General features: G+C 41.1%; 1 protein-coding gene across 1 annotated transcript in view; it reads left to right on the top strand.

Moving 5' to 3' along the window:
• Window positions 1-14,969, top strand: part of ABCC3 (ATP binding cassette subfamily C member 3) — a 47,427-nt gene that overhangs the window by 8,888 nt on the left and 23,570 nt on the right. The window contains exons 2-8 of the mRNA XM_027749779.2: window positions 3,553-3,729; window positions 4,573-4,698; window positions 5,591-5,728; window positions 7,398-7,523; window positions 8,332-8,393; window positions 9,549-9,680; window positions 13,706-13,924. Coding sequence (XP_027605580.1) covers window positions 3,553-3,729; window positions 4,573-4,698; window positions 5,591-5,728; window positions 7,398-7,523; window positions 8,332-8,393; window positions 9,549-9,680; window positions 13,706-13,924 — 980 coding nt within the window. The remainder of the gene's footprint in view (window positions 1-3,552; window positions 3,730-4,572; window positions 4,699-5,590; window positions 5,729-7,397; window positions 7,524-8,331; window positions 8,394-9,548; window positions 9,681-13,705; window positions 13,925-14,969) is intronic.

Below are 14,969 nucleotides of genomic sequence, written 5' to 3'. Positions count from 1 at the left end.
AATGTGTGTGTATCCAACATCAGCATATTAGACCTCTTTCCATAGCAAGTCCAAAGAAAACCCTCAAACCCAGACAGTCCAAGGTGGGTATTTCATCCTCCATCAGAACAGAAGCAGGACACATCCTCAGTCACGACACAAGAAGCATTTCAACTTGCTCTGCATCCCAAGATGGAGTTCAGCATAGGGGAAGGCAAAGCCAGATTAAAGCAGGAGCCACAAAGACAGGAGTCAGAGCTGATGTGTCCCTCCAGCTGTTGCTTCCTGTGTTTGTTCTCCAGAGTGGAGTTCTGTAACTTTATTGCTGAATTGAAGGGTATTTAGCAATATTTAACAATGTTGGCTTGGTCAGGATAGATTGTATTGAGCCTTTGTGTTGTATTCTGACTCAAAATGAGTTGTTTAGGGTTGGAGTGGATGTTGGAATATATGCTGTCAATGTGGTGATTTATAGAGCCATAAAGTAGAACTGCCAGCTCCATGAAAACAGATCCAGCTTGGTAAGAAATGTGGTAAGAAACACAGCTTCCAGATTCCCAGATTTAAAAGTAATACCAATAATTCACAGCAGAGTCACTGCTACATGGCACGTGGCATCCTGCCTGGTTTAACCCCAGACAGCAGCTGCACCCTCACGGCCCTCAGTCCCCCAGTGGGATGGGAGGAGACCTGGAGAACAAGTAAATCCCATGGGTTGAGACAAGAAAAATTTAATAATTGAAATAAAATATTATAATAGTAATAATAGTAATAATATAATTGTAATGCAAAGGGAGACAACAAAAGAAGAGAGAAACTGAGCACTGTATCAGCTACTAGGGAGGAAATAAATAAAAATAAATAAAAAAAAATACATAAAAACTCTATCCTGGGACACATAGCAGCATAAGTCCACTGTGGTCTGGTCTCAGGGAGAGCAAGTAATTTGCATGGAATTCCCTACTTAAATGTATTAGGCACTGTGCCTTCTAACAGGAACCCCTCTTGTATTCAAGGATCTGCTCTCAGAGCAGAAACAAATGCTTACAGAAACAGATCTGTTCTGGGAAAGCTTGTTTATCTTGTTCAGAATGAGATTGGACCTGGGAAAACATCACCAAAATAGCCAGTAGTCAGTTCTGTCACCTTGGCCATAAGTTTCTCCTTCAGCCCACATCCCTGTTTCCCATGTGCCTTGGAAGCAGTAGGCTCTTGCTGGTCATCAGGTGGGTACTGCTTTTTGTAGTTTCATATAATTTTGGGAAGGTTCCACTTTTATTCTCAGGGATAATTCAACCAAATCTCAAAATCTTACTTTTTTTTTTTTTTTTTTTAAGGAAAGAATTTTTGTTTTCTAGCCAGCATTTATACGTTCAGAAATGCAAGCCCTTTGCCTTGTTTAAATAAGAGTTAATGAAAACCTTCAAATGGCTTGGCAGCCATACAGTCTATGTCTTGGATACAATAGGCAGCTTGTGTTCAGTCAGTTAATGGACATCTGGGGCAGTTTCTAGGTTGCTGTCAGACAAAAAGCCATTTCTGGACATTTTGGTCTTATAGGAAAGGTTTAAATTAAAAGTGGGGCTTTTTTCTTCCCCTCAAGGACTTTCCCCTTAAACCGAGTCTTTGTTTTATTCTGTGCTCATTTATTGCTATTCTTCCTCTGCTTTCCTTTTCCAGGATTTTTTTCCAGCAAGCAAAAGGAGCACAATTGCAAACATGCTCAAGACATTGCTAAACCACATGTAATTTAAAGAGGAAATCAGTATTTTGTTGAATAAATGAGAGTAGATAAGCTCCTACTTGGGAACTAAAGAGCTCTAAACTTCTAGAGGGCATCTCCTTCCCCAGGCAGAGTAGCTACTAGGGGAGCTTATCACGTTAGAGATGCTGAAATGTTTTGATGATGAGCCAGAAATGGGTGCTCTTTAAATGTTATCATCCTTTCTGGTGCCAGAGACCTGCTCACTGAAATAGTTTGAATGTGAGGCTGGAGTTTTGTTTGGTTTTGATCTTGTGTTTGAATTGCTGTGTAATTGCCTCTGTGTTGTTGATTTGTGGCTGAAGTTTCCACTAGGTCTGGATAAACCTGTTTAGGTAATTGGGACTGTTTTTATTCCCCTGGCCCACGCTGGGTGCCTGTGGGCCTCCAAAAAAAGCCATTTCTCGTCTGGAGAGGCACCAACTGCGGCAAAGGGCTCAGTTCAGACGTGAATCCGATGGATTTGTGCCAACCTTCACCACTGCCAATGCTGAAGTAGTGAGTGGCAAACTTGTCACAGTTCAGCCAAACCATCCTGCAACCTGCCAAGGCTTTGTAGCTTCATTACACTATGAGCTTGTTCGTGTGTTTGTGGACCGGTGCAGTGATGCAATGACATCCCTGCTCATGGATCATCACAAAAACTGAAAGCTTGTCAGCAGATTGTGGCTCTTCAGTTCTCCTAAAATCAACCATTGCTTTCAGCATTTGGTCCCTATTGTGCTGGTAAACAAAAGAAGAACTGGACATGCTTTTGAAGAATTCATATTCAGACTAGTGAGTCAGTTTTAAAGGAAGAGAACTGGCTCAGCATAAATGTAACATACTTCTACTGAGGGCTCACACCCAAAAATGATTAAGCACAGCTAAATTATCCCAGTGCAGAGATAAGGCATATTTGAACCAGAGAGATCTTAGTTTTTATCATCTGCTTGTTAATGATAGTACAACAAAATAATTTCACGTTTCCTGCAAGTAAGTATTTACCTACCACATTTGACACATCAGGTGGTGAAATGCAAGCTGTGAATTTCCAGTAGGTTTGATCTAAACCAAGTTCCCCTTCACCGTGCTGAAAGTTCTATTTCAGTTTGAACGTGTGTAACTGTGTTTTTGCAGGTGGTGCATTCAAATCCTTAGGTACGAGTGCATATGTGAATTGTGGTGTTCAAGGTCACAGATGGAAAGCATTGCTTAAAGTGTTTCCAAGAAAACTGATATTCCTACCTGCATGTAGAGTACATTCCTTTTGCCTTTGTTCAGAATGGGGAAGTAATTATAGTTGGAAGCATATGAGTAAGAAGGACAAAGTTTTAGTCATAAACAGAGGGGGTTTTCCCAGGTCAGCACACAATTGATCTAAATCTGATCATTTTCTCCAGTGCTGGACATTCTTGCTGGATGAGTTCTCAAGTGGAGGGTTTTGCCTTGAGAGCTTTGTTTAGCAGTTGCACTCCAGGCAATGCACTCCTGGGAATGCCTGAGAAATGTCGTGGTATCAGCATCTGTAAATGAGCCTCAGCAAAGACAGAAACACGAGGGGTTTGTCTGCTACAAAATATATGTCCAGCTGTGAGATATAGGAGGGCAGAAATCTTTCTTTTTTGGATTTTGCCCAGTTTTTATAGCTGTACTTAGCCCTTTCACTGTAGCAGATTAACCACAAGTGGTTGGGATAGGTGTTTTGGGAAAGCTCTTGCTCGGGCCATGTGCTAACTCCATCAGATTCTGGATACAACTTCATTCAAGCAGATGTTAGAGTCGGCAGCACTTCTGCCTCTGTTAATAAATGTGTCTCATCTCTTTTCCAGGACTCAAATCTCACGATACACACCGATAACCCAGACCTGACACCGTGTTTCCAGAATACCATCCTAGCATGGATCCCCAGTATTTATCTATGGAGTGCATTACCCTTTTATCTTCTCTACCTAAAGCGCAGCAAAAGAGGGTACATCGTGCTGTCAGTGCTGAGCAGGTTCAAGACGGTAAGATCCCTTTGCAGTGCTCCAGGTGCAGTATAGGGTTCATTAGCATTAGTTCAGAATCCAAGGAAGTGCTGCAGTAGGGTTTAAACAAAAGTCCCTCTGATTTAAGGGGGAACTGAAGAACGTGCTCATAGAAAAAAAACCCTGTATGTACAGATTTTTGAGGAAGGAAATCCCTCCTGCGAGCCCAGCTTTCTGGGTAGAGAGAGGAGTTGATTGCTCTGCAAAAGAGAGTTCACCCCTCTGTGAGCCAAAACTATGCTGCTTCACCCTTGCTTAAGGTTTAAACCACTGAAAGCCGCAAAACAAAGACCTTAAGGTAGGTCTAGTGGGAATTTCATCTCACCATGAAAGTAAGCACAAGAAGGGGTTTTTTTTAAGCCACCCTCCACACCCAATAGCTGTGTGATTTCATCTCCATCTTGTACTTAAGAGGTGCCTGGTTTATAAGTGACTGGGCCTAAGGAAAGCAAACAAGTCATTTTTCCATAGGCCATGAGAAAACTGGACTTACTCCTGGAGAAAAATACCAGGCTTCTGCTTCAGGGCATGTCTGCCTTTAGTCTGGATACTGCTTGTGTTTCTAATCCAAACAGAATAGCAGGGGGAAAAAAAACAGGCAAATACACTAGTCCTTCTACTGGTTGTGTTTGCAAATCCCTCATAAAGCAGTTGAGATGAGACCCTTGGTTTGAGTGCAGCGGGACAGTTCCTTTAGCGCTGTTGCTCTGTTTACACAGCTTTGTTTTGCTGGGAATCTGTGAATCAGGATGGTTTTGTCAGCTCTCCGACTGCCCCTGGAGAGGAGTTTACCAAATGCTGTTCCTGTTTGACTGCTTTCAGCTGTTTGGTGTCCTGCTGTGGTCTGTGAGCTGGGCTGACCTCTTCTACTCCTTCCACGAGCTCCTGCAGAACAGAACCCCTCCACCAGTCTATTTTGTGACCCCACTGGTTGTTGGCATCACTGTGGTTTGTAGCTGTTTCTGTTTATTGTGACCAATATGAATAACGTTTTCTTAGGCAGATGAAGGATGAGGAGCCCCTTTGCATTCATTGCCTTATCCTGACCTTTTTTTGGCTGAATTATTAGCGCTTGTATTACGGAAGCAAATTTTCCTACTGAAAAGGCCACAGTCAGAAATATCTCTCTCAAGTAGATTCAGCTGTGTAGATTAAAATATTTATAATGGAGAGATTGTTTTCTCTCCCTCCTTGCTTTTACCTCTTTGTCCAGGCTTGGGATTCAGGTCTGGAGAGAATTTGGATATGACTTTGCCTAAATGGGGGGATATAATAGAGCATGTCTTGTGCATTGTTCAGTATTGTACTGGACTTTGTAAAACTGGAGGTAACTCTAATCACTGGAGGTGGTTGTTCCTCCATTAAACAAACCAGGTTTGCTTTGCCTAGGATGACAAACAGGCTTGTGGCTGTTGTATGAAAAAATAAAGCGGTAAAATTTGCCTATTGGATTTTTAACTTCCTTGGTTAGATTTTTTTTTTAAAAGTCTTATTTTCTAGACAGGTCATCTGGACTGGAGAAAGGGCAGCTCTTACCTTTGTTTAAAATGTTTGTACCTAGTATTTAATTGCTCCTAGCCCTAGGTGCAAAATCTGGTTTAAAAGTTGAATTCTGGAGATGAGGCTCTCAAAACAGTAAAACAAATTATTTCATAGTTATTCGCTGCTTTCCTTAGATAAAGGAGATTTTACCACTGGCCCCTGTGGAGCCACGATGGGGCCTCATTTCAGAGGGGTCCTGCTGTCAGTGATGGTTGTAAGATCTGCCAGCTGAGAGTGTGAAGAGGGGGAGCAGTGGGACAGGACTGTGTTTCACGTGTTCCTGTATTTACTTTTACAGTTGTTGGCTACATTGCTTATTCAATACGAAAGGCTGAGAGGAGTTCAGTCCTCTGGAGTGCTCATTATCTTCTGGTTTTTGTCTGTGCTCTGTGCCGTGGGGCCTTTCCGGTCGAAGATCATGGCAACAACAGCACAGGTAACAGGCCATCCTTGTTAGCACTTGGGGAACAGGAAATGTGGCATTAACATCTCTGTGAAGGGAATGAATCACAGAGTTTGGAGGCAGATCTGAGCCGGAGACAAAGAGAAGTTTAGTTCTGTTGCCTTGACTCAGACTTGTGTAACTAGAAGGGAACTGGGTTTCTCATGCAATGTCAAAAAGGAGATTTTGCTTAGCCCAGGGCTGTACTGGAAACCTGATAGACATGTGAGGGCAGTACCAACTCTGTGTATGTGTCAGAACAGACTCTTTTTTTTATCTCTTTCCCATCCCCTGCCATGCTTAAATAGGGATGGGTAATAATCGGAGATGACACATTTTAATATGTAAAGTTCTTTTTTTGCTTAGGCAGCTTGGCCACATTACACAGCTCCATGGGCTTTCTTCTGTCAGTGCCTGATGTGCTGAGGACAGCATTTTGACTCCACTGTGGCTGTAAATAGAGAACAGAAAGTTGGAGGGAGAGGAAAGAAACCTGGGCTGTTATGATTCCTGTTTGAAAACATAGCAGGTTCTCCCACAGTAAGAAACTTGTTAAGTTTTTCACAGAAATAAATTTCACTAAGTAGGGCAAAGCAGATTGCTTTGGTGGCTAGATCATCAAAGCCTGGGAGAGGAAAAGAGTACTTGGAAAACATTAAGGTGATTGCTTCTCCTCAGTGAAATCAGTGTTGATTCTGTTTGGTGATTTCTTGATTTTCTACTTGCTTTTTTGTGACTATTAGCAGCGTTACCCTGTTAGCAAGGATTTTCCTTTACCAGGCTGTTGTAAATATTCCAGTGGAGATTGAATTAAACCTTTAATGACAGTCTGGGCAGAACATCTTCAGATAATAGCTGCAATCTGGTGAGACCATTTCAAACACCACTTAGAGGCAATTCTAATAAGTAAAAATATTGGACTATTAATGTTTAAATCCTTAATCAACTTGAACTTATGGGCGCAGAGCCTTGCAACAGGTCTGGGTAACATTTCTCCTCTTGCAACTGCTGAGAGCCGAATATACTTTCTCTTGCACTTAAGGTTTAAACATTGTAAGTGAGCAATGAGAATGTTCATAATGGCATTAGGGTATGAAAGAGCTGTATAAAGGACATACCCTCGCAGCAATAAGTTTTAAGTAAACTGCAGACTCGTGATTAGGAAAAGAAAATATCTCTGGAGCAGATGGAATTGTTATTATGCAATGCGGTGGTTTTTTGCAGCTTCTTCTGAAAGTATTTAATACTGACTGCTTGTCAGTGACAAGATATTAAAGTAAAAGGATGTTCTCTGATCTGGGTTGACAATTCCTATGCTTAAGACATGATCTTGCAAGAACCCCCACAGGTAATTTAAAAGGATGTTATGTAGGCCTGATTCCAGAGGGTGTCTGCGTGCAGTGAGGATGTATAAGCACTTTGAACTTGACATAATTTAATGAAAAGCTTGGAGATAAGCATGTTCTTAGGCACTTGACAGAGTATGTGCATACTTTTGTGAGATAATTCCTGCTAGCAACTGCTTTGCAGTATTCAACTTTAGAGGAAGAAAGGAATTGCCAAAAGAAGCCGTGAAAATTCAAGAGAGAGAGTCTGTTTGCGTGTGTTGGGCGGGCTGAGAAGTACAATAAAAACAATCACTTAGTGTTTCTTTTCCCTCTAGGGCCATGTAAATGAAAGGTTCAGGTTTACCACGTTTTACATCTACTTTGCTTTGATAATCGTGGAGTTGATCCTTTCGTGTTTTAAAGAGAAGCCTCCGTTCTTTTCCCCTGTCAGTACTGATACTGTAAGTATTTTCACTTTGCTTTATCTGAATTTTACAGATTATATTGTGTTTTGAGAGTTGCACTGGGAGTACTTGTCATTGGAAACAGCTTTGGATTGTCACTGAGATGGCAGTAGTTAGTGACCCTCTTGCAAAACACTGGATGTGGAGAGTAATATTGGGGTTAGAAGCTTTTTTCCATTATATGTACCATCGGAAATGACTGTGTAGTGAAAGCAGCTCTCCTGCTTGCTTCTTCACAGCAGTTTAAATTACACTTATGAACACTGAAGTGTAATATTAATTAATTCAAGTGTGTTTTTTATTGAGATAGTGGTCTACTTGCTTAACATTCATCTAGATTTAGCAAAGGTTTATGAGGTTTGTCTTAATAAAGGAGTTCTATATGTGTTGAGAATAGATATGAAAAAACATTATTAACAGAAGATATTAGTGGTGTCAGGTTAAATTTCTCCTCCGGTTCATAAAGTGGTCTCTATAATTGGATTTATGTTTGAACCAAGCTGAGAGAGAAGTTGAGTTCATGTCTTAAAATGAACATTTCAGAAACTGTAGAATGACATTTCACTTTATATAAGTCTGATTTAATGGCAGTATATGAAGCAATTTTTAGAGATAAAAGGAGTTCTGTCTGACTTGGGAAATGAAAGAAATCAATTTTATGTCTAGTTAGGACAAAGGTATGTACATGTAATGTACCATATAATATACCAAAACTGATCAAAATAGACTGTTGTCTTATTAAAGTGATGGTGAATGTCTTGCTTTATTTATTTTGGGTTTTTTTTCCCCCATAACTTCATTATAGAATCCATGTCCAGAGTTAAATTCAGGCTTCCTGTCAAGACTGACGTTTTGGTGGTTTACAAGGTGAGCTTCTCTTTTCAAGCTGTTGGACAGCTGACAAGCCCACACTCTACTTGTGATCTGTGTTGCACAGAGTTGGCAGCACAGAGCCTTTCCCTCTGTAAGTGGTTGATGTTGGATGCTCTTTCATCCACAGTGGTTTCAGCACTTGTGGCATTTGCCTTTTTAGAAACACACAGCCAAAACTTTTTCTCTGAAGAGGAGTGGCAAGAGCTGTGGCATGACCAGAAGGGTGCACAGCCTGGCTGTGCTCCCCACATGCTGGAATATAACCCAAACCAAGGTGTAGCTCTGTGTTCCACAAGATTAATTGTGGCAGCCTTTCACCCGTCTGAGGGTGTATTTTGTTTCCTGTTGAGGTTCATGGGTGAATGCTTTCTTATAAGGACATTTTCTGTGCAAGAGGGAAAGTAAACTGGGTTATGTATACAAATGGGACTGCTGACAAGAGGTATGTGTATGAAAGGTGCAGATCTGAGATTGGGCCTACTACTGCATGATAAAGAAGTGGAAGGGTTGTCAAAGATCATATTAAGGCCCAGCTTTTCCACAGTGGTTGAGTGTGTTGAGATCTTCATTCTTCCATCCATGTAACTTAATTGTCCTGGTAACAGCCCTGTAAAGTTCTTTTAGTGAGAGGGTGAGATCTTTCTGAACTTACAGAGTTTTGAATGTTCAGCTTCCCTATCGAGATTCTTGGCAATGAGATATTTGTATCCCTTGACAAAATTCCCCTTACAGTTGAGGACCTGTAGTTTTCAGAGAAATCTAATTTTTGCTTTAATTTCAGTGAGATCCACTTTTGCATTTTGTTTACCTCTAACACTTTTTACAGATAGACTTAATTATTTTCACTTCTAGAGCTTCACTGTTTTCATTTAACACCAGTTTCATTCAAATGCTTCTGGTAGTTGATTTTTATTGTCCCTTTTTTTCTGAAGTGATGTTTTCAATAAAATACATGTAATCAAAAATGCATCATGTCCTTTCCTTAATTGCAAACATCAATAAAAGGAACAAAGGGAGATGGAGGTGTAATTATCACTCATTCTGTGGAGTATCTTCTTGCTTTTGTTGGCTTAATAGTCCTAAAGTTCTGGCAATGCTTTAAGTACTATTACCCAAACTGAATTGGGCTGTTTTTCTCCATATGTGCAGCATGGCAATTCATGGATACAAAAGGCCTCTGGAAGAAAAAGATTTGTGGTCGCTGAATGAAGATGATACTTCAAAAAATATCGTGCAGCAACTGAGTAAAGAGTGGGACAGAGAAAAAGAAGAATGCAAACAGTGAGTATAGGAACAAGTCTGCAAACAGAGATTATCTGAGTTGTTTCAGCATCCTCATCTGTGAAAATGAGCCCATTAAAAATGCACCCACCTCTTCAACCTTTCTGTTCTTCATTCACATTAACAGTAAAATTTGTTTATTTTAATATGTCTAGACAGAGGCAAACAGGAGCCCTGGAGGGCCCGGGTGCCACCAACACACTTTTTAACGAGGTGCTTAAAATCTCCATGGGCAGGTAGTGCCACTTCCCATGTGGAGAAGGGCCCAAGATGTGTGGGGAGAAGGGATTGAGTTGGTTGGGTTGTAGGAAAATGAAAAGCTTTCATCACCAAGCTGGTAGATATGAAACTGCATAGTTGCATCCCTCCTAGGCATGTTGGAGCACGACTTTTATACCCAGAAACCAAAAGGAATTCGTCATCATCTCCATCATGAGTTTTCTGGCCTGACAATATTTTTAGCCTTAAGGTTCTTAGCAGTGAGCAACTCTTCACTTCCTAGCAGTAAAGATAGGAAACTTGAAACATGCAAAAGGCAGGAGGAAAGAGATATCTCATTTTATTGCTGAGACTCTACTCCTGTTGCCTAGAAAGTTAACAGAAAAAATTGTTATAGTCTCTGATGGATGGAAATGGGATGAGGGTCAGAACTTGCCTACAGTTACATCCCTGGTGGAGAGGATATCCTTCTTATTTGTATGTCCTGTCCTAACCTAATCTTAAGAAATTATCTATTTCCTTCTCCCACTGGTTAGTGTCCAAAATGTTTCCAAACAAATAGATGTGATAATAGTGTGTTTCAAATGAAAAATGTCAATAAGGAGGAGGCCTGCACTTCCCTTTCCTTTCATTGTGGAGGTTTCTTCTCCATGTTGAGGCTTTCCTCTGTTCTCTTCTGTGCATATCCTTGCCAAATTGGAAAGACCCTATTATGTGATAATATTGGGAGAGAGTTGTAAGCTTCTTGGCAAGGCTAAATATGTGGAGAGCTCCACTTTGCAGCTAAAATTTGAAAGGTTTCCAGCACTAACACCAGCAGTTGTCCACTAGTGCTTTGTGTGGATGTGTTGTGGTTCTACTTCAGGGTTTCTTTCTTTCTTTTTTTTTTTTTTTTTTTTTTTTTTTTCATTTTCTTAATGTCTCTATTTTTATGGTGTGGAATAATGTGCATTGTCTGGGTTCTGGTCTTTTTTGCACAGACATAAATCTCACTCCCCCAGGCTGTTTTATAGTAAGAGCACAGCCGTTGTGCAGAAGTGCCTGGGATCCAGGAAAACTTTTGCTAGGAAACCAGAAACCCTGCCTGGAGTTTTGTCATGGGATCCATTGCATTTTGGAAATTATCCATGCAAACTGGGGCCAGTTGGCAATGAATTTAAGCATAAATTATGGCTTGCGTTTAGCTCAGGTAAAATTTTGTGGCAACTATATTATTGATTCTAAAATGGGGAAAAGAGTAAAACCAAAGCAAATCACTCTACTCCAGATTACTGGGTTTCACAGAACTCTAACAGCTCTGCTTATTCTTCAGTTATAAGTAAGTATTCTCTGTTATTTCATGTCAAATAATATTAGTGGTAGTTGCTTGGGAGCCATTGTAAATACTTTTTTTTTAGCCTTTTAACTCTCATTAAATCTGCACTGAGCAAACTTTTATGACATTAAAAATGCCATGTCAAGTTGTACACATGTTGAAAGTGTCATGAAAACTATTTGCAGTGTACATAGTAGTCATTTATTTTTTAAAACTTAATCAGTTCCAACTCTGGCATAGCTAAAGCTTTAAACTTGTTTTATGGTAATGATTATCACATTTCTGTTGTTCTGTAACCTCTTTTTACATTTTGCTTCACAGCTGTCTTGTGAATTACTGTTAAATAATTGCTAAAAATTCATTTGCTTCTAATGAGTTGCAGAGAGAGCTCAGCATGGATTTAAGTTGTTATTATAGATAATAAAGCACACAAAGAGTATTTTTCCTTTGCTGTTGCTCTCTTTGCTTGCATGGCTGAAGTCTCTGCTCACTCACTTTGCTGGTAAATGCAGTTTCTTCTGAGGAAGTCGGAGCTGTGCTGGATGGAGAAGAGAGAGCTGGAATGCACTTTCCCTCATTTTTAGTTAGCTTCTGGTTTTAGAGACTCTCCTTATGAAGAGATTTTGGAGATGCAGGGCCTTGTCAGCACCACTGAGAAAGCTGCGTGTTTTCCCATGAGATAATCAGTACCTGTTATCTGCCCTGCTATAAATAATGGAAACCAGGCACATGCTCTTTGCTTTGATGAAAAGCTGGGCGTGAGCAGTCCCACACACTGCTGAAAACCCGACCTCACCTAACTATGTGTAGTAAACACTAGAAGTGCATTTTCTCCCTTTGGGACCTTTAGCTGCAAAAGAACCATTGCTTTGCTGTTAGCTCAGTGTAATAAACATCTTTAATAGCACAAAGCCAGGGGCGAGTAGTCTTGTTTCTTCAAATCCTTCAATGAGTTTAATAGGCTGGTTGCCAGAAAAACAAGGCTTTGCTCATAAACTCTCCAGGTTTGATCTGGAAAGACAAAGACAACACTGTTTGTTCTTGTCTGGGGGGGAAAAAAATAAATTGTCTGGTTTAGGTTCTCCCGCTTCCCTCAAACTTTATTGCAGAGAAATTGGAATTTGCAAATGCCTTTGTCTGAAAGGATGTGAACAAGTTTCTACCTGTGGACTGTTAGCCACGCTGATCATATTGAATGCTCACAGGCTGTTGGAATTATTTGACTCTGCAGCCAGCCAGCTCCAAAAAATCTGCAGTCTTTATGAAAAATCATAAATCCAACCTCACTTGGTAGTACTTACAAGTTGTTTTTCAAATGCCTTCTGGTAAGTCTTCACTGTTTCTAGGGTCTTTCTTCCATCTGTTTGTTCTTGTAAAGCCTATGTGCCCCAGACTAATTTCCTTCTCCCTGCTCCACCTGGACTTTCCTGTCTGACATTCAGGAAATTGTTCTCTGGTCCCCAGGAAACAACAGCAATTCGATATTTGCTGGCAGAAAAGTTGCCAGGCTGATCTTTGAGAGCAATTCATGGAGGAAATAATTTCCCAGAGCACCCCTTCTTTATTGATGGGCAACAGAAGTCAGGCAGCCAAACCCCAGAGGTGCTTCTAGAAAACCCTCCCCGAGCCCTGGAGAGCAGAATGGGCCTCTTGGGTCCATTTTTGTCATTAGTCAGTCAGAGTATGCAGAAGAAGTCACTTTTGTTAGCTTATTTGACAGCTGGAGAAAGAGAGGCAAAAAGTAAGAAAGGAATCATAGAGTCCTAGAATCATTAAGGCTGGGAAAAAATTTCTATGATTGAGTCCAATGGTTAATGAAATGGATGCAGCCAAACAGAGTTTAAACACTTTAAATTGTCAACCAAGTAAAATTTAGGGACCTAAACCCAAAGTTTCTCTCCTGGAAGAACCTCAGACAGCTGCGGTCCAGATCTCGGAGATGTCTCAGCTTTGGAGGTTTGTACTTGATTTCAGGTTTCCAGGAATGCAAAACTCTGTATTTAGAGAGGGCTATGCCTGGTTCAGTGCCTACCTCCTCAGGGGGGTTCAGGATTCTTCTCTGTGTGATCAGAGAAGGCTTCAGGTTTATACAGCCACTAATTGAGTAACGAACACAGGCTCAGGAGGAGTAGGGGAGGGTGCCTTGTGTGATGTGTAACAGCAAGTTAGAGGATTCCTGTACAAGGAACTGGAGATGCAAGGTCAATTCTGTCCTCTGCCTAAGGAAGTTGAGACTTCATCTCCTCCTCCTATGGGCCATGTTCTCATCCCGTGATGATTGATTTTCTGGCCTGGGGAGTGCACCTCATAAGTCCTGCAGAAAAAGAAAAGAAAACAAGACTCAGTTACATGAGAGATCTTCTGGGAAGTCTTGCTGTTGGACAGTAGCAGAGCAAAGAAGGGAGCAGAGTTTTGGGTGTTAACTGCAGTGCTGTGCACAGAGGGCAATGACATTGTCAGATGTCTCCAGTGGCTTGTTTCGTTTCCCTAGGAGAGATGATGTGACATATTTGAAGAAATCGAACCATGTGCTGAATCATGTTGGAGATGGTCCAGAGGAAGCAGAAGTTCTGATCAGAGACAAAAAGGACGATAGGAAACCTTCCTTTCTCAAAGCTTTGCTGAGGACCTTTGGGCCATACTTCTTAATTGGCTCCTTCTTCAAGCTGATACAAGACCTACTCTCTTTCGTCAACCCCCAGCTGCTAAGGTTGGTTTACTCTGTGAGTAGTTTCTATGTGCAGTCCCTGTGCAGGCTTGGCTTTGGCACGGGGTATTTGTTTTTGAAATGCATAGCTACTTTCCCTCACAGTGCTGGAGTGTGTGCTCCCTCACCTTCCCAATGCCATAAGACAGGAGTTCTTTACTGTGGGCTCAGCTGTAAATTGGACAGGCCTCACTGAAATGCAAGATTTATAAATTGCCCATCACCCACAGACAGCTTTGAATTACAAATTACCTGTTGTTGCTCCGTGCATCAGAGCAAAGCAATTTCTCCCCATTTCTGAAGGATTATTTGTGAAATCAAAGCCAAGAACTGCTGGCTGGATCCAGTGGTCTCTGTACATCTGATACCCACATGAGCTGATGGTGGTTGCAGCTGTGGCGTGACTTGATGTACAGATGAAGCGTGATGCTCAAGTATGTGGTGCTTTGGCTGTGCTGCTGTCATCTGGGAAAGGTTTTGGACCACTTAGATGAGTTCTTAGTTGTGCACAGCAGTAAGAATGTGTGAGGCACAGTTGCAGTGAATTTCCATGTGAAAGAAAATTATGGTTCTATTAAAAAAAACCAACCGAGAGGTCATGACAGAAGTGGTATGTCCTCAGATTCTCCAAATGTAAGGAACACCTGTACCTCCCATCTCCAGCTGGTTGCCCAGCTTGATCCATAAAGGAATTGGCATGATCCCCACATTTTTTTCTCATCATTCTTAAAGTGAAAATTTCCCCAGACAATCATTAACTAAGCAGAAAGTAACAGTGGAAATACCAGTGTTTCTGTCAAGCAATTATTAATGGAAAAGAACATAGTCCTGTTAATGCATGAGAGAGGGATGGAACTTGGATGGAGGCCACAGGTGGATGTAGGGAAGGGGAGAAGAGAAAGCTCCTATCTGAGTGTCTCTTAAAATAATCACTGTTCTGAGATCATGTTGTTCTGTGGGTGGTTTGTGACATACCCAGAAATTTGCTAAAAAGAGGGTCTGACCCAGTATGGTGACATTTAATAGCTCACAGTTTGTCTTCTTCCAG

The sequence above is a fragment of the Pipra filicauda genome, unplaced genomic scaffold (genome assembly GCF_003945595.2).
Source record: "Pipra filicauda isolate LSUMZ 115617 unplaced genomic scaffold, ASM394559v2 scaffold80_size11013439_pilon, whole genome shotgun sequence".
Lineage (NCBI taxonomy): Eukaryota > Metazoa > Chordata > Aves > Passeriformes > Pipridae > Pipra > Pipra filicauda.
This window is presented reverse-complemented; position numbering and strand designations above follow the sequence as displayed.